Source organism: Podarcis bocagei, assembly GCF_964188305.1.
Source record: "Podarcis bocagei genome assembly, chromosome: 4".
NCBI classification, from domain to species: Eukaryota; Metazoa; Chordata; class Lepidosauria; order Squamata; family Lacertidae; genus Podarcis; species Podarcis bocagei.
Window position 1 is genome coordinate 1,761,744 of NC_138128.1, and position 26,909 is coordinate 1,788,652.

Genomic DNA, 26,909 nt, shown 5'->3' on the forward strand with positions numbered 1-26,909 from the left:
ATGGCGGATCTAATATTGGTAAGGGAGAAAAGGCTGATTTCCCCCAAGAATCAGTATTTGGAGGAATAAAGCTGGATAATTTATTCATAAATGATCTGGAGTCAAAGGTGGGCAGTGAAGTGCCCCCCCAAAAAACACTGAACCACTCGGGATGGTGGAAAACCACAGATGATTCCAAAGAGCTCCAAAAGGGTCTTTTGAAATTGGATGCGCAACAAAATGGCAAATGCGCCTCAAAGTAAAGTTATGCATATTGGGGATGGAAAACCCCCCACAATTCGCTGTTTTGAACTGTGGGAATGTTGTGGATAGTAGGTGAGGATATACTGATTAAATATTATCCTTCTTCTCCCATGCTAGTGAGCTAATAACAGAGCACATTCTCTTGCTCATTGCTGGAAGCAGGTTGATGGATTCGTGAGAATCATTTGAGTTAAGCATTCCAGTCTGGCTTGTCCCTGGTAGGTTTTCCCCATATAATTCCCTCTGAAAATAATAATAAAACAGTCTTCTTTAAAGGTAACAGTTTACATACATTCAGTTGACAGTAGTTTCCTGAAGGCAGGCTTTAGCTGATACTTGCAGTTACATTTATAGAGATATGAAGTGTAGCTTCTTCCTCTGTAGGGATGAGACATGTGCTGCTGGCTGAGGGCCAGCAGAGAGCAAAAGGCAAAACTGAGAGAAGGGCATCAAGAGAGTATCAAGAGGACAGGGGTGAATGAAGGCTGACTGTCCCAGAAACTCCAGAGGGTGCAAAATGCTGCAGCGAGGCTCCTCACGGGGTCTCTGCCATGGGAGCAATATTCACCCAGCGCTTTTCCAGCTGCGCTGGCTCCCGGTGGAGTACAGGGTCAGATTTAAGGTGCTGCTTTTGACCTTTAAAGCCCTTCACGGCCTAGGACCCTCGTACCTACGGGACCGCCTCTCCCGGTCTGCCCCACGGAGAGCCTCAAGGTCCATAAATAGCAACACCCTAGTGGTCCCGGGCCCTAAGGAAGTTGGATTAGCTTCAACCAGAGCCAGGGCCTTTTCAACACTGGCCCCGGCTTGGTGGAACGCTCTGCCTCATGAGACCAGGGTTCTGCAGGCTCTGATTTCTTTCCGCAGGGCCTGTAAGACAGAGTTGTTCCGCCTGGCCTTTGGCTTGGAGCCAGTTTGATTCCCTCCCCCTCTTTCTTTTTCCTTTCTCCTCCTGTGATGAGGCTGCATTTTAACATTTTAACATTTTAATGTTTCAGTATTTTAATGTTGTATTTTAATCTTGTTTTTAAGTTGTATTCATTCAACTTGTTTTTATTATTGCTTGTTAGCCGCCCTGAGCCCTATTTTTATAAATAAAAATAAACATTATTATTATTATTATTATTATTATTATTATTATTATTATTATTATTATTATTATTATTAACTGACACCTGGGGTGGGGCAAACTGCCATCTGTGCACGCATTGTGCCGCTACGTACGACACATGCACGGCATCCTTACGTAGGGCACATGTTTGGAGTTGCTGCATACAGCACATGCGTGTGACACTGCTCATGCGTTGTACATAGCGGTTTGCCGCCGGCGCCGCCCGAGCGCTGTACGTACGATGGTGGGATCCTCCACATACGGCTCCGGTGGCGCGATAGCTGCTCTCACCGCCATAGCCAGGGGTGGCAGGGCCAGCACCCAGCAGGTTGCTTTCTTTTCACCCCTCCGGACATGGCACACGGAGCACCCTGCCCCCCTTTGCAACGCTACTGCAAGAGGAAGGTGACTGTGTGAATGGCCCTTTTATTTTATTTTTTTATATATAATATTTATTGAGATTTTACACAAAAAATACAAAACCTAATTTTTTTTAAAGAGTTAAAAATAATTAAAGTGACCATTACACATACAAAAAAGAAAAGAAAAGAAAAGAAAAGAAAAGAGAACAACAGCTAACACGAAAAAAGAAACCTAAAAAGCGATAGTTGAAAAAATAAAAAGAGAAAGAGAAAAAAGAAAAAAAACAATATCTTAAAAAGAAATAATCCATTTTTCAATATCTTTAAGTTCATTTGCTTATTTCCTTGACCTCCTCACACCTCCCCTTTTGTATTCCCGTTTACAAAGTCCTTTCAGCAAATCCTTACCCTCTTTCATTTATCTTTACACTATAATCTTAACCTATTATAACAATATCTTTTCATTCAAATAACTATCTATATTTACATATTCTTATTAACCTTACTACCAAAACCACTTATTTTCAGTCCAACATCATTCTATCATTCATTAATTTTACAGTATTTCTGTAGATAGTCTTCCAATCTTCTTCCACCGACTCTTCTCCCTGGTCTCGGATTCTGCCAGTCATTTCTGCCAATTCCATATAGTCCATCATGTGAATCGCCCTTTTATAAGGTCTGCTAGGGTTATGACCGTCTACCTGGTCACATGCAGGGGGAGGAGACTCCAGACTAGGTCTAACAGGAAGTCCTCCTGGCTGGAGCAACATTCTCCTGGGTGTCCACTTTGGGCAAACAGGAAATGTTGCATTTGAGAGCTTCAGTGATGTTATATCCCACATGAACATACTCTGATCAAGTCTAAACAAGCAGAAAGAGATCAGGCCCATGGCCACCCAGCTCAGCAATGTTCTCACAATGGCCAACTAGATACCTATAGAAGAAGGGAGCTGGGCATGTTTAGCCTGGAGGAGAGGAGGTTAAGGGGTGATATGATAGCCATGTTCAAATATATAAAAGGATGTCACATAGAGGAAGGAGAAAGGTTGTTTTCTGCTGCTCCAGAGAAGCGGACACGGAGCAATGGATCCAAACTACAAGAAAGAAGATTCCACCTAAACATGAGGAAGAACTTCCTGACAGTAAGAGCTGTTCGACAGTGGAATTTGCTGCCAAGGAGTGTGGTGGAGTCTCCTACTTTGGAGGTCTTTAAGCAGAGGCTTGACAACCATATGTCAGGAGTGCTCTGATGGTGTTTCCTGCTTGGCAGGGGGTTGGACTCGATGGCCCTTGTGGTCTCTTCCAACTCTATGATTCTATGATTCTATGAAAACTCTTATCAGCTTTTAAAATGAAAAGTTGGTTGGCTTTTCTAAGCGAAAATGTTTTTAGCAGGTGCAGTGAAGGCTCCTGCCTGATGTCAATCAGTGTAGCTGCTTCCACGTTAAAAGTTTTAAGTTCTCACAAATGTGAAATGTGTTCTATGGGCCACCTGTGAAAGTGCCAGTTCCACCGTCTGAAGCAGTCAAGTGGGCATATAGGCAATCTCACAGTGAAGCTGGTTCCAGGTTGTGTAGATGCTGCCTAGCCACACTGCATTGCTTTCAATGGGATGTGCAGCTGGACGATCAGCCCTGGGGTGGGAATGAGGCTGTAGATCCAAGAAAAAAAGCACAGTTCATGATGTCCTCACGCTGGTTCGGTGTTCCCTGATTGGCTAGAATGGGGAAGAAATGTGTGGGGTTTTTTAATGGCGTTAAAGCTGTTGCCAATAAAGGAGGCAGCTATGCTTCAGTGGAAGTTCAAGGCCCATGAAAGCCCCCACTACCACACCAAAATAATCACACAGTACTAACTTTGAGTCATACATACTTGCCAAGGTTTTGCTTGATCAAGGAGGAGGTGAGAGGTATTCTGGAAAAAATTTGAATATATCATTATTTTATGTATTGCATTTATGTTCCACCTTTTTCTCCAAGGGGCTCAATGGGGCCTCCATGGTTCTTCTCCCGCTCCCAATTTAATTCCCTCAACAACAGCCCTGTGAGGTAGGCTAGGCTGAGAGGCAGCCACTGGCCCTAGGTCACCCACTAAGCTTTATGGCTGAGTGGTGCATTTGAACCCTGGTCTCCCAGGTCTGTTGTCTTTGTCCATGGAGTTTTCTTGGCAGGGATACTGGAGTGGCTTGCCGGTTCCTGCTCCAGGTGGATCACGTTTGGTCAAAACTCTCCACTATGACCTGTCCATCTTGGGTGGCCCTGCACGGCATAGCTCATAGCTTCTCTGAGTTATTCATGCCCCTTCACCACGGCAAGGTAGTGATCCATGAAGGGGCAATGAGACATCACCTTGCCAACAAAGGTCCATCTAGTTCAAGCTCTGGTTTTCCCAGTAGTGATGTATGGAAGTGAGAGCTGGACCATAAAGAAGGCTAATCGCCGAAGAATTGATGCTTTTGAATTCTGGTGCTGGAGGAGACTCTTGAGAGTCCCATGGACTGCAAGAAGATCAAACCTCTCCATTCTGAAGGAAATCAGCCCTGAGTGCTCACTGGAAGGACAGATCGTGAAGCTGAGACTCCAAGACTTTGGCCACCTCGTGAGAAGAGAAGACTCCCTGGAAAAGACCCTGATGTTGGGAAAGATGGAGGGCACAAGGAGAAGGGGACGACAGAGGACGAGATGGTGGGCCAAAGCTACCAACATGAGTCTGACCAAACTGCGGGAGGCAGTGGAAGACAGGAGTGCCTGATGTGCTCTGGTCCAGGGGGTCATGAAGAGTCGGACACGACTAAACAACTAAACAACAACAACAACTCCCAGGTCTTCTTTATCTGACACTCTAACCACTAGATCACCCTGGCTCTCTGAGAGCCACACAAGGTTTCAATTGCACAAGTTATTTTGGGATGAGCAGCACCTGCCTCGATATTTCTGTTCTCCTCTTGAAGCATTGTCATTGGCATGCAAATGTTGTCAAGTCCAGATGGCAAACTCTCTCCTGCTCAAAAACTCAGTGTGGGCTAAATCTCAATCCCTGGGGCTGGCCATGGGCCAAATGAATGCCAGATCCAACTTCTCGCTCAAACTGTAGGGATGTGAGTGGTCCCCAGGCCCTCCCTCTCCCCCAAAAATCTTCCCTTCCCAGATGTTTCACTACTTTACTGACTTGGGTAGGGTGGTTGTGTCACATTTCTCAGGAGACACCCACTACTAATAACCTTCTGGAGTCGAATACTCCCTTTGCAGCCAGTGTGTTCATCCCAATTTAGGGCTGATACCTATTCCTCTCCCCCCCCCCCCGTTTTATAACTGGATCTCCCTGGCTTGTTCTGCTCTCTGGTTCAGCAGTACCTTCCTGAACAAGAAAGAGTCGGTGCAAGAATTGAGTTTATGAGGACAGCACTTTGCAGCACAGCTCTCAAAAGCATGGAAGGAGAGCCTAAATCTCTTCCCCACTCCACCGATATTTCCAAAGCTGAGCAGTTGGGTAGAAAAAGCCTCTCCGCACCATTTAATAGTTCTGCTGAAAGAAGCTTCACCAAGACCAGGCACGACATGCAAAGTTGTTGGATCGTGGAGCCAAGTGCAATTAGTTCATTGTCATTTGGCAATTCTCCTTCAGTCACAGCCCCAAACCCAAGTCACATATGACGGGAACGAAGTGGCTTAAGAACATGGAATATCTTTCCACTTGTTTGAAAAATCACAGATTAAGAATTGTGGAATTGCAGAGTTGGAAGGTTCACCAAAGGTCATCTAGTCCAACCCCCTCCAAGGCAGGAATTGCAACAAAAGCTTCCACAACAGAAGACCATCCAACATTAGATCTACTCCAGCATCCTCTCCTCACAGTGACCAGCCAGATGCCTGTGAGAAACCAGGAAGCAGGATTCGAACACAAGGCCAATAAAAAAAATCAGCTACTTGATAAGCACCCTACTGAGTTAGATGGACCCAGCATAAGACAACTTCCTACAATCTGCAACAGACTTTTAGTGTTATTACTCTTTTAATCTGAACTTGGTGGCACTTATTAGCTACTTAAGATGCACCTATTTCCTTTGGCCTTTGGAAGCACAGCATGAATTTTGTCCTGAAAATTGTCCTGTTAGTTGTTAGATGCGTTATACTTTTACAGTAGTTATTTTACAGTCTGTTGATTATGGATTGTTTTGTAATTGTGTTTTAGTCTGTTTAATCCATCTTGGGACCATGTGATGAATGGTGGGTACCAAATAATCATCCCCAAACAAGCAAATAAATGCAATCTATCTTGGGAGCTGAATTTCTGCTTTCCACTCATGACATCATTTGGAATACCCTGGTCCTTGCTTTGAATATTGTAGGTTTATCCTCACCACCTCGAGCATTTTTAAAAACAGGATATAAGTTAAAAATAGAGAAGTTAAAGCAGCATCTTCAAAGTATCTTCAACTGATTATGAATAAAATTTTGGGGTGAAGAATGAGTAATAAATTGTAATTATCATAATCATCACCATAATTAAAAAATCAATAGAATACAGTGGTATCTTGGTTCTCAGACACCTTGGTACTCAAACACTTGGAACCCAAACAGCGCAAACCCGGAAGTAAGTGTTCTGGTTTGTGAACTTTTTTCGGAAGCTGAACATGCTCTGTTTTCAAAATAAAAAAATTCCTTCCAGTAGCGCCTTAAAGACCAACTAAGTTAGTTCTTGGTATGAGCTTTCGTGTGCATGCACACTTCTTCAGATACACTGAAACAGAAGTTGCCAGATCCTTCTATATAGTGAGAAGGTGGGGAGGGGTATTACTCAGAAGGGTGGTGGGAATGGGAGATTGGCAGATAGCTGAGATCTATCTATCTATCATCTATCTATCTATCTATCTATCTATCTATCTATCTATCTATCTATCTATCTATCTATCTATCTATCTATATCTATCTATCATCTATCTATCTATCTATCTATCTATCTATCTATCTATCTATCTATCTATCTATCTATCTATCTATCTATCTATCTGCCAATCTATCTATCTATCTATCTATCTGATCTATCTATCTATCTGCCAATCTCCCATTCCCACCACCCTTGTGAGTAATACCCCTCCCCACCTTCTCACTATATAGAAGGATCTGGCAACTTCTGTTTCAGTGTATCTGAAGAAGTGTGCATGCACACGAAAGCTCATACCAAGAACTAACTTAGTTGGTCTTTAAGGTGCTACTGGAAGGAATTTTTTTATTTTGACTATGGCAGACCAACACGGCTACCTATCTGCAACTGGAACCATGCTCTGTTTTGAGTGTTATACTTCCGATTTGAGTGTTACGCTGAGGTCTGTCTGTTTTTGCTATTCATTTTGCATTTATGTTTTTGTTTTTGTTTTGTTTTTGCGACTTTGTGGAACCCAGTTCAGCTGCTGATTGATTGATTGATTGTGTGACTGCAGTACATTCTATATTGCTTTCATTTTATGGATCAGTGGTCTCGTTAGATAGTAAAACTCATGTTAAGTTGCTGTTTTAGGGGTTGTTTTTAAAAGCCTGGAACGGATTAATCCATTTTGCATTACTTTCTGTGGGAAAACGTGCCTTGGTTTCAGAACACTTTGGTTTTGGAATGGACTGAGAACCAAGGTACCACTGTACCATCCAATTTGGGGGTATTGTTGGTGCTGATTGAGGACCACACAATTCTCCTCCAAATTTATGCAACCTCCAGAATCTTTGCCTGAATCTGACATCTCCCAGGCATAAAATCTGATGAGAAGTCACTGGGAAAAATAAAAATTTGGGTGGGTTAAGGTTCCTGATTTTTTCACTGCTGCAATAAAAACTACAAACAGCAGGCAAATTTCATCTTCCTCACTAGTCTGGGAGATGGTCAGGCCTTCAGTGTGCCATCATCCAAAAGACAGGGCCAGATACTCATGGAAAAGCCGCCCACATGAATCCAGCAAGATAAATAGAGTCACACATGTCTGTCCTTTGAGCGACTGACAGTTCACACTTGTGGTCCTTGCTATTATGCTCTGGAGCGAGTTTTCGGCAATAATTTCCTGGCACATTCCTGACTGCATTTAGAGGAGGGGGGTTTCTTTATCCCCTTCCCTGCTGTTCCCTGATCTGCCCCTGGGTTAGCAGCAGCCCCACCAGACTGCCTGGTTCCTGCTGCCTGCTGCTCAGGGGAAGATTAGCTTCCCTGGCCGCCATCTGGGCCACCGGCTCAGGCAAATTCCTCTCCCTTTGGAAGGAGCAGGAAGAAGCAAAGGGGAGAGTTTGCCGGCCCAAATAATGAGACCCCAAACTTGGTAGAGCCCAGCCTGGGCCATAATCATCTGCAATTTGCTCCAAACAGCTGTCCGGGGGTTGAAAAGCAGCCAACCCCTCATCTTCTGCAGCACACGGTTTATCCGTTGCTAAAATTTACCTTGGCTAACAGTAGCAACACCTTGAACTTGACCTGATCTCACATGGGCAACCGGTGCAGGTCTCTGAACGCAAGCATTCAATGCTACAAGGCCTCACTCCTGCCAGCAATCGTGCTAGTGGTGTAGCGTCAGGGGGCACGGGGCAGTTGCTCTGGGTGCAAAATTGTTAGGGATGCAAAATTTCAACACTTGGTGCTTCCTCAATATAGCTGCCTGCTTCTGTCCCTGGGCTCTGTTGAAAATGTTTTCTCATGCAAACCAAGAGGAGACCTCTCCAAACAATGGAATGACTTTTCTTGTCTTATTTCTATGGCTGCGATCTCCTGGGTGACGTGGATGCCTGAGTCAGTTGAATGAGCATGCGTAGTTCATCTGTTTCCCTCCCTCTGCAAGGCTCCGGGCGCAGGCAACCCACGCTACACCACTGAATCGAGATGCAGCCTTCTGCACCAACTGCAGCTTCCAGATGAAGCGAAAGAGAAGCCCCACTGATACATACATTCCCTTTACCCTGGTAGAGGCATCGTTGTACACATTGCTTAGCTGCAGAACTGCACTGCAAAAATCTGAAGAAGATTTCAAAGGATAGCTCTGGGTGTACACTGGGTGTCTTGTTTGGGAAAGTGTGAATTATGTGCGTTCGCCACCCCATATAGATATATGCTTGCCAATGTGTGCACATTGCTCAAGTCTTACAGCTGTGCTTACTGTTCCTTGTGGAGCAGGCAGGATAAAACCACACGCACACATTCTGCTAGGCGGCAGTGGCAGCCCCCAGCCCCACACAGAAGAAGATCTTGACGTCCGCCTAATCCAGCTCCAGCTCGATTCCTCAGCCCAGAAAGCCAACTAATGAAGTTTTCCCAGCAGGCCGGTGGCCTCGCCTCTTGGCCTTGCGCTCGAGGAACAAGGATGGAGACTCCTGCATCAGCAAATACCTTGCAAAAGGGGGACGCAGGGTTTGTGGAGCAGAGCAAGACTGCCGCGAGAGCAACAGGAAACTTTGCTCTTAATGAAGCCCTTTGACAGGAAGGTCTGGACGACGCAGCCTGGCCAGCGAAGGCTCACCTCCACTGCAGATGCCACCCCAGGGAGGTCCTGTCGCTGGCCTAATCCTCTCAGGCGATCCTCTTAATCCTTAGGGGACCATTCCCATGACTCTGTCTTCTTGCTGCCGACTCTGCTTGCTCCCTCGTTTGGGGTACTTGCTTCATTCTTCAAGTTCATTTCGCCCTCTGTCCTGACTCTTCCAACTTTCAGCTTCTTTCGATGTCCACGAGTTCTCATGTTGTGAGAGTAAAAGCTAAAGGACCCCTGGAGGTTAAATCCAGCAGGAGCTGCCTGTGGTCTAAACCACTGAGCCTCTTGGGCTTGCCGATCAGAAGGTCAGCGGTTCGAATCCCCACTATGGGATGAGCTCCTGTTGCTCTGTCCCAGCTCCTGCCAACCTAGCAGTTCGAAAGCACGCCAGGGCGAGTAGATAAATAGGTACCGCTGTGGTGGGAAGATAAACGGCATTTCCGTGCACTCTGGTTTCCATCACGGTGTTCGGTTGCAGAAGAAGTGGTTTAGCCTGCTGGCCACATGACCCAGAAAGCTGTCTGTTAACAAACACCGGCTCCCTCGGCCTGAAAGCGAGATGGGCAGCGCAACCCCATAGTCGCCTTTGACTGGACTTAACCATCTAGGGGTCCTTTATCTTTCTACTTTACCATGTTGTGAGAGAAGGAGAAAAATGTTTATCAATGCTGTGAATAATTTTATAAACTTCTATTGTGTTGCCTCATTCTTCCCTATTCTCCAAACCACTGTTGATACAGTGGTACCTCGGGTTACAGACGCTTCAGGTTACAGACTCCGCTAACCTGAAAAAGTAGTTTGGGTTAAGAATTTTGCTTCAGGATGAGAACAGAAAGTGTGCGGCTGCCCTATTGCAGCAGGAGGCCCCATTAGCTGAAGTGGTACCTCAGGTTAAGAACAGTTTCAGGTTAAGAACAGACCTCCAGAATGAATTAAGTTCTTTTTCTTTTTTTAAAAATTTTTTTATAAATAACTTTTATTTCCAATATTCACTCTTTTAAAATCACAATAGGAAAGAAAAAAAAAAGACATCACAAAATAAACAGATGTAGACAATAAAATATCAAGACGTAAATACATTTCTCCAAAAGTATTAATTATCAAAACATCATTCTGACTTCCCTCCACCACGATTTAAGCTATATCCCATTGATACCCTTCTTGCAGTTCCCAGAATGAATTAAGTTCTTAACACGAGGTTTGTTGTTGTTTGTTGTTTAGTCGTTTAGTCGTGTCCGACTCTTCGTGACCCCATGAACCAGAGCACGCCAGGCACTCCTGTATTCCACTGCCTCCCGCAGTTTGGTCAGACTCATGCTGGTAGCTTCAAGAACACTGTCCAACCATCTCATCCTCTGTCGTCCCCTTCTTCTTGTGCCCTCCATCTTTCCCAACATCAGGGTCTTTTCCAGGGAGTCTTCTCTTCTCATGAGGTGGCCAAAGTCTTGGAGCCTCAGCTTCACGATCTGTACTTGCAGGGAGCACTCAGGGCTGATTTCCTTCAGAACGGATAGGTTTGATCTTCTTGCAGTCCATGGGACTCTCAAGAGTCTCCTCCAGCACCAGAATTCAAAAGCATCCATTCTTCGGCGATCAGCCTTCTTTATGGTCTTCATGGATCACTGCCTTGCCATGGCGAAGGGGCTTGAATAACTCAGAGAAGCTATGAACTATGCCGAGCAGGGACCCAAGATGGACAGGTCATAGTGGAGAGTTTTGACCAAACGTGATCCACTTGGAGCGGGAACCGGCAAGCCACTCCAGTATACCTGCCAAGAAAACTCCATGGACAAAGATAACAGGCATAACACGAGGTACCACTGTACTAATAAATACCAGAAGATAATGAAAATGGGGTTGGTGCTTGGGGTGGCAATGTATAATTAATTGGTGGCACTCAGTTCTTCCTGAGGTGGACAGGTATGTTTCAGAAATGCTTCTGATGAAAGTCTTCCTCTTTCTAGAATCTACCCTTTGTGAGTCCTGGTAAAATGCCCCTCGCGAGACGGTGAGATTTGTTCTTTCTTCAAAAACATTCACTCTTCAGTTGCACTGATAAATCCCAGCTTTGCCCAGACTCGCTGGTCTCCGAAACTCTTAGGGAGAGGAACTGCTGTTGCCTGCAGTTCTCATCTCTAGGCTTGCAACACACCCTCCATCCCCTAGAGGGCATGCGCAGGCTGGAAGGCGCATTGTGACCAGTGTGGCAATGAGCCTCCGGGGACATTGGTACACTTCCCTTAACAGGAGAAGGCAAAATGATTTAAAGACTTTTGGTTTAGGAAAAAAGGTGACCTGGGGAGCAATCCCATGTGCTAGAATATGGCACAAAGTAAGCTGGCACGAAGTAAGCAGGGACGCGGGTGGCGCTGTGAGTTAAACCACAGAGCCTAGGACTTGCTGATCAGAAGGTCGGCGGTTCGAATCCCTGTAGGATGGGGTGAGCTCCCGTTGCTCGGTCCCAGCTCCTGCCAACCTAGCAGTTCGAAAGCACAAAGTGCAAGCAGATAAATAGGTACCGCTCCAGCGGGAAGGTAAACGGCGTTTCCGTGCGCTGCTCTGGTTCGCCAGAAGCGGCTTAGTTATGCTGGCCACATGACCCGGAAGCTGTACGCCGGCTCCCTCAGCCAATAAAGTGAGATGAGCGCCGCAACCCCAGAGTCAGCCATGACTGGACCTAATGGTCAGGGGTCCTTTTACCTTTAAGCTGGCATCAATTCAGCCGGCAAAAAGTTACACCAGTTCCAAACCTCATTAAGGAGCAAGGCATCTGTGACATCACCATACCCCATATGTGCCCACTCAGCCGGTTTGACTGGCAGAACTGGCACTGTTACAGGCACCTCATAATACCCACACCCACATTTGCAAGTACTTGGTTGTTTCCTGTGGCACTTGGGAACTCCCTGCGCATTGACATCAACCATGGGTCTTCACTGTAGTCCTCTCAGTGCCTGCTAAAAATATTCTTGTTCAGCCATGCCTACTGAGATGTTTAGAAAGTGGAAGTGAGTTTTAATCTGAGCATATATATGTGCGGAACTGGTGCTGGAGCACATACATAATGGAGCTAGCCACAGGTGGCAAAGACAAAATCAAGGGCATGTCATGCTCTGAGCAGTGGACCCATGACCATCTGAGACAGTCCCATGGTTGGCATCTTTTTTCTCTTAAGTATTTTACTGCTTTTCCACTTATAATAAAACATTGCAGTGGTACCTCGGGCCACAGACGCTTCAGGTTACAGACTCCGCTAACCCAGAAAAAGTACCTCGGGTTAAGAACTTTGCTTCAGGATGAGAACCGAAATCGTGCTCCGGTGGCGTGGTGGCAGTGGGAGGCCCCCATTAGCTAAAGTGGTACCTCAGGCTAAGAACAGTTTCAGGTAAAGAACAGACCTCCGGAACGAATTAAGTTCTTAACCCAAGGTACCACTGTACTTGAAATACTATGAACAAGAAGAGCAGCTAGTCTGTCATTTTTTAGGGGGGAGACAGGGAAGCAGCTTAATGTCAGAACCACTACTAAGAAGAACTTTAGGATCCATATTAACGACTCTCATCCAATAGGTCTTGCCAGATGTTTCTGTGAGTCTGAGGATGTTCATGGAATTAGTGAATTGTAGAATTGTAGCTTTGGAAGGGCCCCAGGGGTCATCTAGTCCAAGCCCCTGGCCACCCAACCTCTGCTTTAAAACTTCCAAGGAAGGAGAGTCCATCACCTCTTGAGGTGGCCCCTTCCACTGTCAAACAGCTTTTACTGTCAAAAAGTTTTTCCTGGTTTTTAGTCAGAATAGGTTATCTCAACTGATCATGAAATCATGGAACTTCTGAGTTGGAAGAGACCCAAAGTATCATCTAGTCCAACCCCCTACAAGGCAGTCCAACCCCCTACCCTCTATTCCAACCCCCTACCCTCAACTAAATCCTCCATGAAGCATCTAGATGGTCAGCCAACCTCTGCTTAAAAACCTCCAGTGAAGAGGTCCACAACCTCTCGATGGAGTCCGTTCCCATGTCCAACAGCTCCAACCATGAGAAAGTTCTTCCTGAGGTTTAGTCAGAATCTCAGTTCTTGTAACTTTAATTCCTTTGTTCTGGACCTGCTCTCCAGAGGAGGAGGAGAAAGAAAGTTAGATGCATCTTCCATGTGACGACCATTCAAATATTTGAAGATGGCTCTCATATGGAAGATTCTGTCTCTGGTCAGCCTGACCTGACAGGTCAATTTCTCGCCAGAACAATGGACCACATGTGAGCATCCCTTGAGTCTATTGACAGGGCTGTTGTCCAGATTTAGTACCGTATATTTTGCTCTATAAGACTCACTTTTACCCTCCCAAAAAGTAAGGGGAAATGTGTGTGCATCTTATGGAGCGAATGCAGGCTGCACAGCTATCCCAGAAGCCAGAACAGCAAGAGGGATTGCTGCTTTCACTGCACAGCGATCCCTCTTGCTCTTCTGGCTTCTGAGATTTAGAATATTTTTTTCTTGTTTTCTTCCTCCAAAAACTAGGTGCGTCTTGTGGTCTGGTGCATCTTATAGAGCGAAAAATACGGTAATTTCAAAATGAGCCTCTGCCAGCAAAAATGTCAGTGTATCCTGGTGAGATAAATGCTGATTTGATTAATCTATTATTCCTAGCAAGGCTAACAAAGGAGTTGGGCTTATGATTTGTATTACAAACTGATCCCATCTTTGAGATGCTGAGAGCCAATGGAGGGTCCTTGAAGTCCCCCCTCTCTCCCTCTCCTCAGTGGCATAGCAAGGTCAGCTGGTACCCGGCGCAGAAAATTTTCCGTCACCCTGCCACACACATTGAAATTATTAAAAGAGGGGGAAATAAGAGACTGTAGCGGGATGTAATGGTTGCTGATCATATGTGCCAGCCCTGCTTTTAGCCTGGGCTTGGCATTTCATGGTGCCAGCTGGGTTATCTTGGGAAGGGAGGCTCCGAAAGAATGGGCACTGATTTATACCTTCATTGTCTATGCTGGGCACAATTTTGGAACGAGAACCTTGCAAGGAAGAGGAGTTTGAATCAGATATGTAGTGAGGAATGTTAAAGTAAATGACCCAACGACCTTTCCATCTATATCTGACATGCTTTTAAAAGCGCATTGTTTTACGCTCACATACAGATGAGGAAAAAACTGAGGTTTGCATTCAGAAAGTCCTGAATTCAATCTCTGGCTTCTCTGAGTAGGGCTGCGAGACACCCCCTGCCTGAAACCCTGGTGATTTAGAATCATAGAATCATAGAATCCTAGAGTTGGAAGAGACCACAAGGGCCATCGAGTCCAACCCCCTGCCAAGCAGGAAACACCATCAGAGCACTCCTGACATATGGTTGTCAAGCCTCTGCTTAAAGACCTCCAAAGTAGGAGACTCCACCACACTCCTTGGCAGCAAATTCCACTGTCAAACAGCTCTTACTGTCAGGAAGTTCTTCCTAATGTTTAGGTGGAATCTTCTTTCGTGTAGTTTGGATCCATTGCTCCGTGTCTGCTTCTCTGGAGCAGCAAAAAACAACCTTTCTCCCTCCTCTGTGTGACATCCTTTTATATATTTGAACATGGCTATCATATCACCCCTTAACCTCCTCTTCTCCAGGCTAAACATGCCCAGCTCCCTTAGCCGTTCCTCATAAGGCATCGTTTCCAGGCCTTTGACCATTTTGGTTGCCCTCCTCTGGACACATTCCAGTTTGTCAGTGTCCTTCTTGAACTGTGGTGCCCAGAACTGGACACAGTACTCCAGGTGAGGTCTGACCAGAGCAGAATACAGTGGCACTATTACTTCCCTTGATCTAGATGCTATACTCCTATTGATGCAGCCCAGAATTGCATTGGCTTTTTTAGCTGCCGTGTCACACTGTTGGCTCATGTCAAGTTTGTGGTCAACCAAGACTCCTAGATCCTTTTCACATGTACTGCTCTCAAGCCAGGTGTCCCCCATCTTGTATTTGTGCCTCTCATTTTTTTTTGCCCAAGTGCAATACTTTACATTTCTCCCTGTTAAAATTCATCTTGTTTGTTTTTGCCCAGTTCTCTAATCTGTCAAGGTCGTTTTGAAGTGTGATCCTGTCCTCTGGGGTGTTAGCCACCCCTCCCAGTTTGGTGTCATCTGCAAATTTGGTCAGGATTTTGCTGCTGTATTGAGCTAGGTGAGCTTAGTATAGAGCCGATGAGTCTGACTCGGTCCAGAGCAGTTTCCTATGCTCAGCTTCCTTTGAACCAAGAGTGGCACATGCCTTGGTAGCTCAACTGGTAGAGCACGAGACTCTTAGCCTTGGGGTGGTGGGTTCTGGTCCCATGTTGGGCAAAAGTTGCAGGGGTTGGACTCGATGACTTCTGTGGTCCCTTCCAACTCTACGATTCTATTATGTTGTAATTTCTGGACTCCAGCAAAATTTTACCAGAAGGAAATAACAAATGCAGACAACTGCTGGAGATGTGGGAGTAAAAATGCAAACTTAGACCATATGATGATTAACTGCCTGATGATAAGATCATTTTGGTGCGAGGTGAGGATATATATATATAACTAGAGAATTTTTTTAAAAAATTGTTATTTAGGGGAATTTAATTTAATTCTAAATTATATACCAGAATTATATACCAGAAAAGTGGGAGATTACAAAGGGTCAAAAAATGGATGTACTGTGCCATATTTGAAACAAAAAAACCCCTGTTTTGATGAACTGGAAGAGCCACAAAAATATTCCATGGAGCACATGGATTGACAATATGGACAGACTAGCGACATACAAGAATTGCATGTCGACAGAAATTAAGAATGGATAAATATGAAGAAATCTGGAAGGAATACTTAAGCAATAAGGCGGACAGTGGTGGCAAGTAGGGGGAGGAGAGGTGGGGAAATTTTGTTTAAAAGGTGTAGTTATAGGTATATCAGTACTCAAAAATCTGAATTGTTAAATTGTGTTATTAGTGTTATTGTGATTTTTGTTGCATGTGTTTTTTGTGGTTGTCGTTTGTATTGAAAAAATGATTATTATTTTTTAAAAAAATAATCTGGGTTTTTTTATACTCTGCCCCCCCTACTCAATCTGCTTGCCAACCCCCCACTTCTCCAAATCAACCCCCTAAAATTTCCCCTTTGAATCCCATGAAAGAGCCAGACCTTCTTTCCCCCTTCCTAACTCTGTTTCTGAAGCCGCTTCTCTTTTCTGTTCTGCAGCCCCACTTGGCACCCCTTTGGGTTCCCTGCCAACTGTACAGTTCTATGATTCCGTGGCCTCAGATGGGGCAGAGTATCCTTCCCTGAAGATCTTTAGGCAGAAGGTTGGCTGACCATCCCATCAAGGGTGCTTTAGCTGTTGCGCCTGCGTTGCAGGGGGTTGGACTAGATGACTCTCGGAGTTCCTATGGTTTTATGATACTTTAGTAGCTGTTGCCACGTTTTTGTCAACTGGTGAGGCACTCTTGCACAATAATGGAACAAACAAAAAAAGAGAGTGGATGTCGTGGGGGTGAACCCAAAACATTTCTGATGTGAAAATTTAATAGATTTCATTAGGAAGCTGGTGTGTGTGTGTCTGTCTGTGTGTCTGTGTGTAGTGCATTCTGAGCACAAAGGAAGCCATACAGTCGTACCTCAGGTTACAGACTCTTCAGGTTATAGACGCTGCAGGTTACAGACTCCGCTAACCCAGAAATAGTACATCAGGTTAAGAACTTTGCATCAGGATAAGAACAGAAATCGCGTGGCGGCAGCGGGAGGCCCCATTAGATAAAGTGGTACCTCAGGTGAAGAACATTTTCAGGTTAAGAACGGACCTCCAGAACGAATTAAGTTCTTAACCTGAGGTACCACTGTACATCCAGTCCACCCTGAAACTTTTGCAGGTGTAGAATATTGCAAGTAGGATTGGTTAGGACCACCCAGAGACCCCCAGACCACAAATTGCCATGAATGCATAATAATAATAAAACTTCTAGAGGGGTCCTGTGCAGTATCAAACATTTTCATCACACTCGAGTTTATAGTGTAATATGATTCCCTCTCATATTCGAAAACTGATGTTCTGTGATCTGCAAGAGAAAACAAGACATCTGTATGGTGCTATTTGAAGAAAAAGCTAACTATTATGCATTTTGGAGGGTATTTTAATGATGAGCATGAAATAACTATGCAAGATGCCAGCAGATGGATCTTCCTGGTGAAATTCTCCCCATGGCTGGTGCTGCCAGGCCAGGCCCCCTCAGTCGAGCAAGCTGACTATTCTGCAAAGGCTTGAAGAAGGGAGATGCACTTAATTCGGTTGCTGAATCCGTATTGGAGTGCAGAGGGCTAGTAAAGTCCTCTCCTTTTTCAGAGATTCCTCGAAGGAGAAAAAAAGGAGACCCACGTTTTGTGAGCGAATAAAGAAATCTTACGTTGCTTCTCAAGTTCGCCAGTATTTGTGGTTTGATTACAAAAATCTGAGCTGTACATTCAGTTTAGAAATTCACCCCGCTCCCCCCTTTTTTTACCCTCCATTCAAACCTAGATGCCACCTTGCGAGGACAGCATCACCCAGAACCAAGAAAAAGGGGGACCTGACAAAACAGCAGCGCACCTTGATGTCGTTCACCTCCACCTTGCACTGAAACCCTTCAGGGTGAAAAAGGTGCCCCCCCGAAAAGAAGTGGGGAGCTGCTGACTTCTTGCTGGCCCAGTGGAGAAAAAGAAATGGTTGGATTTGACATCCTTTGGTTCCAACAAGGGACCGCAGCTTCTTAGCCTTCCCCATCTCTCGCTTGGAGTTCCTTCTGTCCAGTTTCGCATCCAGCCCAGGAAATTCGCTTTAGGATCAAAGACGCTCCGTTGCCTCCTTGATTTGCCTAAAGTTAATCGCCAGGTAGCCCAGCGCTGCTTCCCAACAAACTGGCCCAAGCGATCCCGACTCTTCTCTGGCAGGAGAGAAGCTTTTGCAACTCTGCCCCCTCCCTCCCTTCCTCCCTCTCTCCTCCCTCCCTCTCTCCCTCCTTCTCTCTTTCTCCTTCCATTCCCCCCTTCCTTGTGAGGAGGACCTGGGCCAGGGCTCCCTCTCGCTCGCGCTCTCTCGTCACCACTTTGACAGCTTCGCACCAAATCGGACGGCAGGGCGCAGGAGGCGTCGCGCGGGGGCCACTCTCCGCTGGATTAGAACTCGCCTCCTGCTTCTCGCCCGTCCCGTCGCGGAGCTGCCGGCTGGAGAAGGCTCCCCGGAGTTGGAAGGGGAGGGCGGGGGGACGACCGGATCCCGACCCCAACCTGCCAGATGGTAAGCCGGGAAGGGGTCCTTTTGGGCAGGGTCTCTCTCTTGGTGTGGGTGGGTGGGTGTTTTCTGCGTGCCAACTCCCGGGATGTGCTGGCTAGCTAGCGAGCGAGGCGTGTGTGTCATTGTCCGGGGAGTTTGGACGGGCTCGGATTCCAGAAGCCCAAGGGAGAAGCAACTCGGCAGCTCCCCCCCCCCCCCGCGCCACTCGACGTGAGCGCCTCCGGCAGGACGCCCGGTGAGAAAGGCGCTAGTAAGGGACCGAGGGGGTCATTCGTGGGGGCGCTTCCTGCGGGTGGTGGTGGGGAATGCTTTGGCAGAGTCCGCGCCGTCTAAGCCCGCCAGCTGCCCGCCCATCACCTCTAGGTAGGCGCGTTACAGGGCACTTTTTTGGGGTAGGGGGCTTGCAGTTGCAAAGAGGCACCCCCTAGCAATTTCCCAGTCCAAGGGCGCCCCTTGCCTACCATCGTGAGGGGCACCAGGTGGAAGACGTGTTGTTGGGGGGGGGGGAGCTGGAGGGTGTGTGTGTGTGCCTGAGGGTTTCAGACCCTCGTTCCGGATCCCGTCGAAGGGTCCTGGGCGCGCAGCCCGACAGAGGAGCCCCCGCCCCGCCGTCGAGGGGGGGTTTATCCGCTCCTCCCTCTCACCCCACCCCTCTTCCTCCCTCCCGGCAGAGCAGCGCCGCGCCCTGCCCAGAGCTGCCGCCGGCCTTCGCGGGGGGCCCCGTCTGCGCCCGCCCCTGGGCCCACTCGACGTCAGCGGCGGCAAAGGTTGCCCCGGAGACGTGGCTCGACGCCGTCTGGACGGGACTCCTGGACGACGACGAGGCACCGGCCAGCAGCACCGCCGCCGGTAAGGAAGAGCCGTCCGACGGCCGGACACGCGCGGCGCGGGCGCGCAGGCGAGAGGAGGCGGAGGAGCGCTTGGTCCGCCTCGCCTGCGCGCCTCCGCCCGCCCCCTCCAGCCTCCTCCTCCGGCCGCTGCTCTCGCAGCTTCGCACTCTCGGTCGGGGAGCGCGCCAGGTGGGAAGGCGCTACGCTTCCCTGGCTCTCTGCGGCAGCGCTTGCACGCAGCGGGGACCTGTCTGCGGTTCCCAAAACAGCTGGAAGGGACCCACTTGGGCGTGGATAAAGTGGACGGAGTAAAGCACGTCTCCCTCTCGCGTAACACAAAAACCCATGAAGCGGAGCGTGGGAAGATCCAGGGCAGATGAAAGAAAGTCCTTCCTCTTGCAGTGCATAGGTAACCTGTGGAACTCCTTGCCACAGGAGGCAGGGATGACCACCCGCTTTGATGGCTTTAAAAGAGGATCAGGCAAATTCATGGAGGAGGAGAGGGTTATAGATGGCTACTAGCCAAACTGGAGGGACACGGGTGGCGCTGTGGGTTAAACCACAGAGCCTAGGACTTGCCGATCAGAAGGTTGGTGGTTCGAATCCCCGCCGTGGGGTGAGCTCCCGTTGCTCGGTCCCTGCTCCTGCCAACCTAGCAGTGCGAAAGCATGTCAAAGTGCAAGTAGATAAATAGGTACCACTCCGGCAGGAAGGTAAACAGCGTTTCTGTGCGCTGCTCTGGTTCGCCAGAAGCGCCTTAGTCATGCTGGCCACATGACCCGGAAGCTGTACACTGGCTCCCTTGGCCAATAAAGCGAGATGAGCACCACAACCCCAGAGTCATTCGTGACTGGACCTAATGGTCAGGGGTCCTTTACCTTCACTTGTAGCCAAACTGGCTATGCTCTGTCTTCACATCTTTCCAGAAACGCCCCCTGAACTGGTACCCTCTCCCCTCTTCTTGGTCTCCTCTCCCCTTTAGAAAACCCACATGGGATTTCACTTTGAGCATCAAAAAACTAGTGATTCCTTCACAGCATCAATGCTGTGTGTCTTCAGTCTGACAGAGGAACATAAGAAGAGACTGCTGGACCAGCCCAAAGGCCCGTCTAGTCCTGCGTCCTGTTCTCGCAGTGGCTGAACAAGGCCCTTTATGGGAAACCCACACGCAGGATTTGAACACCAGAGCAGCTCTCCCCTCCTGGGGTTTCCAGCCACTGGCATTCAGGAGCATTTCTGCCTCTGATTGTAGACTCAGAGTAGAGCCATCCTGGCTAGGAGCCAGCCATCTGTGAATTTCTCTAATTCTCTTTTCAAGCCATCCAAGTTTGTTGCCAACACTGCTTCCTGTGGCAGGGAGTTCCATAAGTTAATTATGCATTTTTAAACATTTATTTTGTTTTATCCTAGTAAATGATTCCTACACACACACACACACAAAAGCAAAACCTCAAAGCAGTTCCAGAGCCATTCACTGCCTGGAACTCCAAATCAGAAAAGCACTTCTGCAATGCAGAGGCTCCAGGCTTGACTAGAATCAGAGGGCGCTTGTCTTCCTTTCACCCACCGCCAGCAAAGTTAGGACAAGGACTGCAAAAATGGTGGTCTCTGTGCCAAGCCGAGCAGGCTGATCCATCAGGTCAGATGGGGTGTTGCCCCACCAGCCCCAGCTGGTCCCCACATCCTTGCTTCCATTCTTACAACCAGAGGATGGCTCTGGCGCCACCTACTGCTGGCCTCCGTGACTTCTGACCTATCTGTCTTTCTCCCATCTGGAGGTGCCTGTCTGGGGATCCTCAGGTCTGGACCGTTTTCACACATGAATACCCCATCCTGTAGAATTTCATTCGTTGTATTTTATCTGCACGATCAGAACAAATTTCAGGAACCAAAACATTGCATTGAAAAATGTGATTCTCAAGCTGCCTGGCCCCAAAATGGCAACCAGGCATTCTGTTTTGATGACTGTAACCCAGGTTTAAGGAGCCATTTGGTGCCTAGCTAACATATCTGAGTTTCTGAATTCCTGACCTAGCAGGAATTATTTAGCTGTGATTCCTGCATTGCCGGGGGTTGGACTAGATGACCCCTGGTGTCCCTTCCAGCTGTACAATTCTACAATGGTTGATCTCCCTCCTCTGCCTTTTCTCTCTACACTGATTTCCTCCTTGGTATGTCTGGTCGCTCCCGGATAAGTCTGAGGCTGGCAACACTATCATGTCCCTAATTTTATTTTATTTTATTTTATTTTTTATTTTATACTATACTATACTATACTATACTATACTATACTATACTATACTATACTATACTATACTATGGCTACTTCCTGTCGGCAAAGCATCGCCAGTGATGACTTCGCACACCTGATTCTCGTGCACAGACCAGTTTCCTTGCACGAGAGCACCATCTCCAAGCCCCTCTTCCATCCTGGGCCCCTCTCCTTTTGCAAATTAAGCCCTGGAGAGGACTCCTTGGACTCTAAATTGCCCCCAAGATCCACTTGCGCCTCTCCCCACACACTTGCCTCCCAGGCCAATTAACCCTTCTGCTCCTGGGAACAAATGTCATGGCGGCAGGAGTCCCGAGGTTTCTGAGCAGGGGCGAAGGGCTTGTGGGAACCAGCTCCTCAAGGGGCGCAAGAGAGGGGCTGCGTTGCCTTTGTGGTCTGAGTGGGCCTTGAAAGGTACTCCAGGCCTCTCCAGCTCCTCTTGGTCCTGGGATGCCAAGAACAGCTCAGAATGGGGATGTTTGGCAAACTGCAGCAGAGAGCTTGGTGATCAAGTATTATTTAGGGGACAGAATTCATTTTTAATGGGGAAAGAGGGAGGGGTGGGCTTTCTCTTGGGATGGACTGTGCAGCCACCACACCGGACTGTAGCTCAGAAGACGCCGTTGCCATATGCGGCACCCCTGTTAAAGCATCTTCGCTGGTTGCCCACTTGCAGTCCAGCCAGAATCAAGGTTCTTCTATTAATTGACAAAGCCCTGAGCAACTTTGGCCCAGGGTGCCTGAACCCTGATATCCCAGTTCCATCACTGAGATCACCTGCAGGAGCATCACTGGAGGCAGCGATGCTTCTGAGTGTCAGCTTCTGGAAAGCACAGGACAGGAGAGTTGTTCTTGAATCCTGCTTGCTGGTTTTCCACAGTCACCTGGTCAGCCACTGTGAGAACACGATGCAGGGCTAAATGGGATCCATTGGCCTGATCCAGGCTCTTCTCAGGTTCTTAGGAGTGCCATTGGTCATTCCGCAAGTTGGCGAGACTCGTTTGACAACAGCGAGAAACCAAGCGTCTAGTGCAGTGATGGCCAAACCTGGCCCTCCAGCCGTTTTGGGACTACAACTCCCATCATACCTAGCTAACAGGACTAGTGGTCAGGGGATGATGGGAATTGTAGTCCCAAAACAGCTGGAGGGCCAAGTTTGGCCGCCACTGGTCTAGTGTCATCGGCCCAGCCCTGTGGAACTCCCTGCCACTGGAAATTCAGCAGGCACCTTGTGTGCCAACTTTTAAATGCCTACTGAAAACTTTTCTGTTCCACCAGGCCTGTGCAGGAGTATGCCCTTCCACAATGGTAAATTGATGTCTTTTTAAAAAATTGAGACTTTTGTCTTGATCCATTAAGATCCAGTCAAGCATCTGCAGATATAGAATAATAGAATTGGAAGGCACCCCAGGGGTCATCTAGTCCAACCCCCTGCAAGGCAGGAATCTCAGCTAAAGTATCCACTTCTTCAGATGATACAGAGGAAAAATAAGTGAATGGGTGTGTGGGTTCCCTGCCCAACATGCATGAAGGTTTCATTCATCCTCACATTCTTGTAACCCTCAATTCCAGCTCTCCAATTTCTTTGATCTCTCTCTGTTGCTGCAGATCATTTCTGCAATTTGGGCATCTCCCTCCAAGACGATGGAGGTTCTGGAGACCAGCTCTCCACGCAGCTCTACAGGAACAAACAGGTAACAATTGTGAATCTACACCAGTCTGCAATTAGGCTGGGATTTTGATGCCGAAAACCGGGGTTTATTTATTGCAGCTGAATTCGGAGGATGCGTGAGAATATCAGTTTAAGCATTGCTGGCCAGTGTTACAGCGCAGATCTTACATGCTCACCTGCCCCAAGGTATAAAATGCAGCTGGAATGACTTTTGAAGGGGACCCTTTTATTTCTCTTGCCTTGTTGAAATCCCCTCTGAAAATGGAGAAGGAGATGAACTGTTAACCCCGCATTGTGATGGAGCTAATCCTGTGTGTTTAATCCCTGCGCATTGTTCGCTGTTGACTTTCCCCTCCTTCCTGCACACATTTTTGTGCCTTTGTGGTTACGTTTTTCAAAGGAATCTCCTCAAATACACGGCGAGAGAATAGAAAAAGTCAGAAGTGAGTCTGGGACAGTCCTGATCTCCTTGGCTCCCTCGGGTTCCCTGCTGGGTGTCGGGTTCCAAAGGCACCCGTGCAAAGTTAGCAGTTTGGGTTACAGGGCCGCGGAGCTTTCCGTCCTCACCCTTCTCTGTGTTTCGCAGCTTCAAGACACCCTCTTGCAGAAGGAGGAAGAGCTGGCCAGGTTGCAGGAGGAGAACAACCACCTCAGGCAGTTCCTGAACTCCGCTCTGGTCAAGCAGTTAGAAGAGAAAACCAAGGTAACTAGGGCAGGGAGAAACAGAGAGAGAGGGGAGAGAGAGAGATCACAGCCTTCGCGACATAGCCACGTGACCCATTCAGAACATAAGAACATTCTTTGTTCTACAGTGGTACCTTGGTTCTCGAATGGCTTGACTCCCGAATAAATTGGCTTTTGAACGCTGCAAACCGGGAAGTGAGTGTTCCGGTTTGCAAATGTTTTTCAGAAGCTGAACGTCCAATGCAGCTTCCACAGCTTCCAATTACGTGCAGGAAACTCCTGCAGCAAATCGGAATCAGCGCCTTGGTTTTCGAACCCTTTTGGGAGTCGAATGGACTCCTGGAACGGATTGAATTCGAGAACCAAGGTACCACTGTATTTCTGTACTCCAGGCATAATTTTATAAACTTCTGTCCTGCCCCTCTTAGTTGCCTTGTCTCTAAACTAAAAAGTCTCAAATGCTGATCGTTCCTCACTTCGTTCCCTTGATCATTTTGGAGGTGAGGGGAGCAGAAATGGGGTCCCACCACAGATTTGCATAATGGCATGATGATATCGGCAGTTTTATTTCCAGTTCCTTTCCAAATTCACATGGAGACCCTCCAGACTTCCTTTTCATTGCACATCCATGATGATTTGTGCTCAAGGTGCTTTTGGGGCAGTTATACACAATCCCAGTTTCAAAACTGTTTGTGCCTGCAAAAGTTCTGTGATGTCCATACTGCTTCATTTCCAGTTGATGGTTGCCCTGTAACGTCCTGCTGAAATCCTGTAAATGTTGCTGTTGGGATCTGTCTGTCTTTTGCTGTGCTATAGTCCTTCCAGACAGCAGGAATCTTGTAGCATTGGAGAAGCATCACAGAGCACTCAGTAAAGCAGGATAAATTCACCCCAATGCACTATTTCCTGCATCAAGAACATGTTGCAGAAGACACGCACCAGGAATCACCAGGACCTTAAAATTTGATGAATCCTGTGCATCTTCTACTCCGCAGCTAGTGTTGTGATTCGTCCCACCCCTGTGACAACTCATAGCTAACAGGGGCAGGAGTGGAGTCACAGGGCTTAGGTAAACCTGGTGTATTTGAAACAATAAAAAATAAAATAAAAATTCCTTCCAGTAGCACCTTAGAGACCAGCTAAGTTTGTTATTGGTATGAGCTTTCATGTGCATGCACACTTCTTCAGATACATGCACACGAAAGCTCATACCAATAACAAACTTAGTTGGTCTCTAAGGTGCTACTGGTGAGGCGGGTAGCGCTGTGGGTTAAACCACAGAGCCCAGGACTTGCCGATCAGAAGGTCAGAGGTTCAAATCCCCATGACGGGGTGAGCTCCCGTTGCTCGGTCCCCGCTCCTGCCAACCTAGCAGTTCGAAAGCACTTCAATGTGCAAGTAACTAAATAGGTACCACTCCGGCAGGAAGGTAAACGGCGATTCTGTGCGCTGCTCTGGTTCACCATAAGCAGCTTAGTCATGCTGGCCACATGACCCGGAAGCTGTACGCCGGCTCCCTCGGCCAGTAAAGTGAGATGAGCGCCGCAACCCCAGAGTCGGTCACGACTGGACCTAATGGTCAGGGGTCCCTTTACCTTTACCTTTAAGGTGCTACTGGAAGGAATTTTATTTTTATTTTATTTTTTGTTTCGACACCGCAGACCAACACGGCTACCTACCTGTAACTGGTGTATTTGGTTAGGCAGACTCCCCCTTCCAGCCTCTTACGCTTATAAACTGCACAATATTCTCAGACTTGCTCATCAGATGTTCTCTGCCCCCCTCTCTCTGCTGCCCTCTCAAACAGAAGCTGCTGCGGCAGAGCGGCCAGAAATCTCACAGCCCTCTCCAGAGTGGCAAGCGGAGGCTGAGAGCAGAAGGCCTTCCCCTTCCTCGCGAGGCGTCCCACCCGCAGAAGGCCAGGCGGAACCTGCTGGGCTCTTTCTCCGCCTGCGAAGAGCCATGCGACCCCCACGTGGACACCTGGGTCCTCCGGACGCTGGGCCTCAAAGACCTCGACACGATTGACGAGTCACCTGCTTCAGCTAACTACAGTGCCTTGACCCCGGAGCTTCCTCTGGGCTCTTTCACTGGGGACCCACCCGAGGCAACAAACTTTGGGTGCAATGACAGCCAGCCAGCTGTTTACAGGTGTGCAACTTTGCTGTCCGCGGACATGAGAGAAGAGCGTGTGCCTCATGCGCCCGACCTGCCTTGCCACTTCTCACTGCCTGAGAACAACTACCCTCCGCTGCCTTGTGGGCTGCCCTGCTGCTCGGACGCCTCTCCCACCCCAACGGAGGTGGCTTTCACCACCTCCTTGAGCCCCCACTGCAACGTCAAAACACACACCTTCCGCCAGGGACAGGCTTTCGTGCGCCGGGATGAGGATGGAGGGTGGAAGCTGACTTGGGTACCCAAGCAGCCTGAGTGAAGGAGCTTTTCCCTGTCCAAACCCCAAACCCACCTCAGCACTGCCAGGAAAACAATGTGTTTACAGATTAAGAGTGATAAAAATATGAAAGGCCCTATTGCATTTCTGTTTAGAATGGGAGGGCCTGGGATTATCGTTGCTACTGCTAGTCTGATACGCAGCTGTGGAAGTCTAGCTCACTGCCCAGAGGCAAATTGCAGCCACCCATCTATGGATCAAGGCTGATCAATGTGGACAGTCAAACCACGAGCAGTGAGCAGGTGGACAGCAGGCAGGTGATGCTCTGTGCAAGTTTGCAAAGCTACATGGCTCCTGCCAGAAACCTTTTCATCTTCCCTCCAACACCCTCCCATGCACCCCCCCCCCCAAGGAGTTTGAGAGCTCCTTTTGTTCCGGGGCGGGGGTGCGACTTTGTGATTTCTATCCAAGGAGGAGGCCTCCTCTTCAGACCCAGAAACCTTGCCATGTTCTATAGCTTGCCCGGCGGGTAACAACGGCAATCCATTTTGCACATGCTCAGAGATGCTCT

At 47.9% G+C, this 26,909-nt stretch overlaps 1 protein-coding gene across 1 annotated transcript; it reads left to right on the forward strand.

Annotated features, from left to right (window-relative positions):
• Window positions 1–26,703, forward strand: GMNC (geminin coiled-coil domain containing; the record flags this gene model as incomplete). Its single annotated transcript, XM_081191202.1, has 6 exons — window positions 1–18; window positions 19,160–19,507; window positions 20,301–20,421; window positions 23,199–23,284; window positions 23,849–23,965; window positions 25,754–26,703. 6 exons carry the CDS (start codon window positions 1–3, stop codon window positions 26,378–26,380), a joined length of 1,317 nt encoding a protein of 438 aa, XP_081047328.1. The 3' UTR covers window positions 26,381–26,703.
• Window positions 26,704–26,909: the final 206 nt, after the last annotated feature.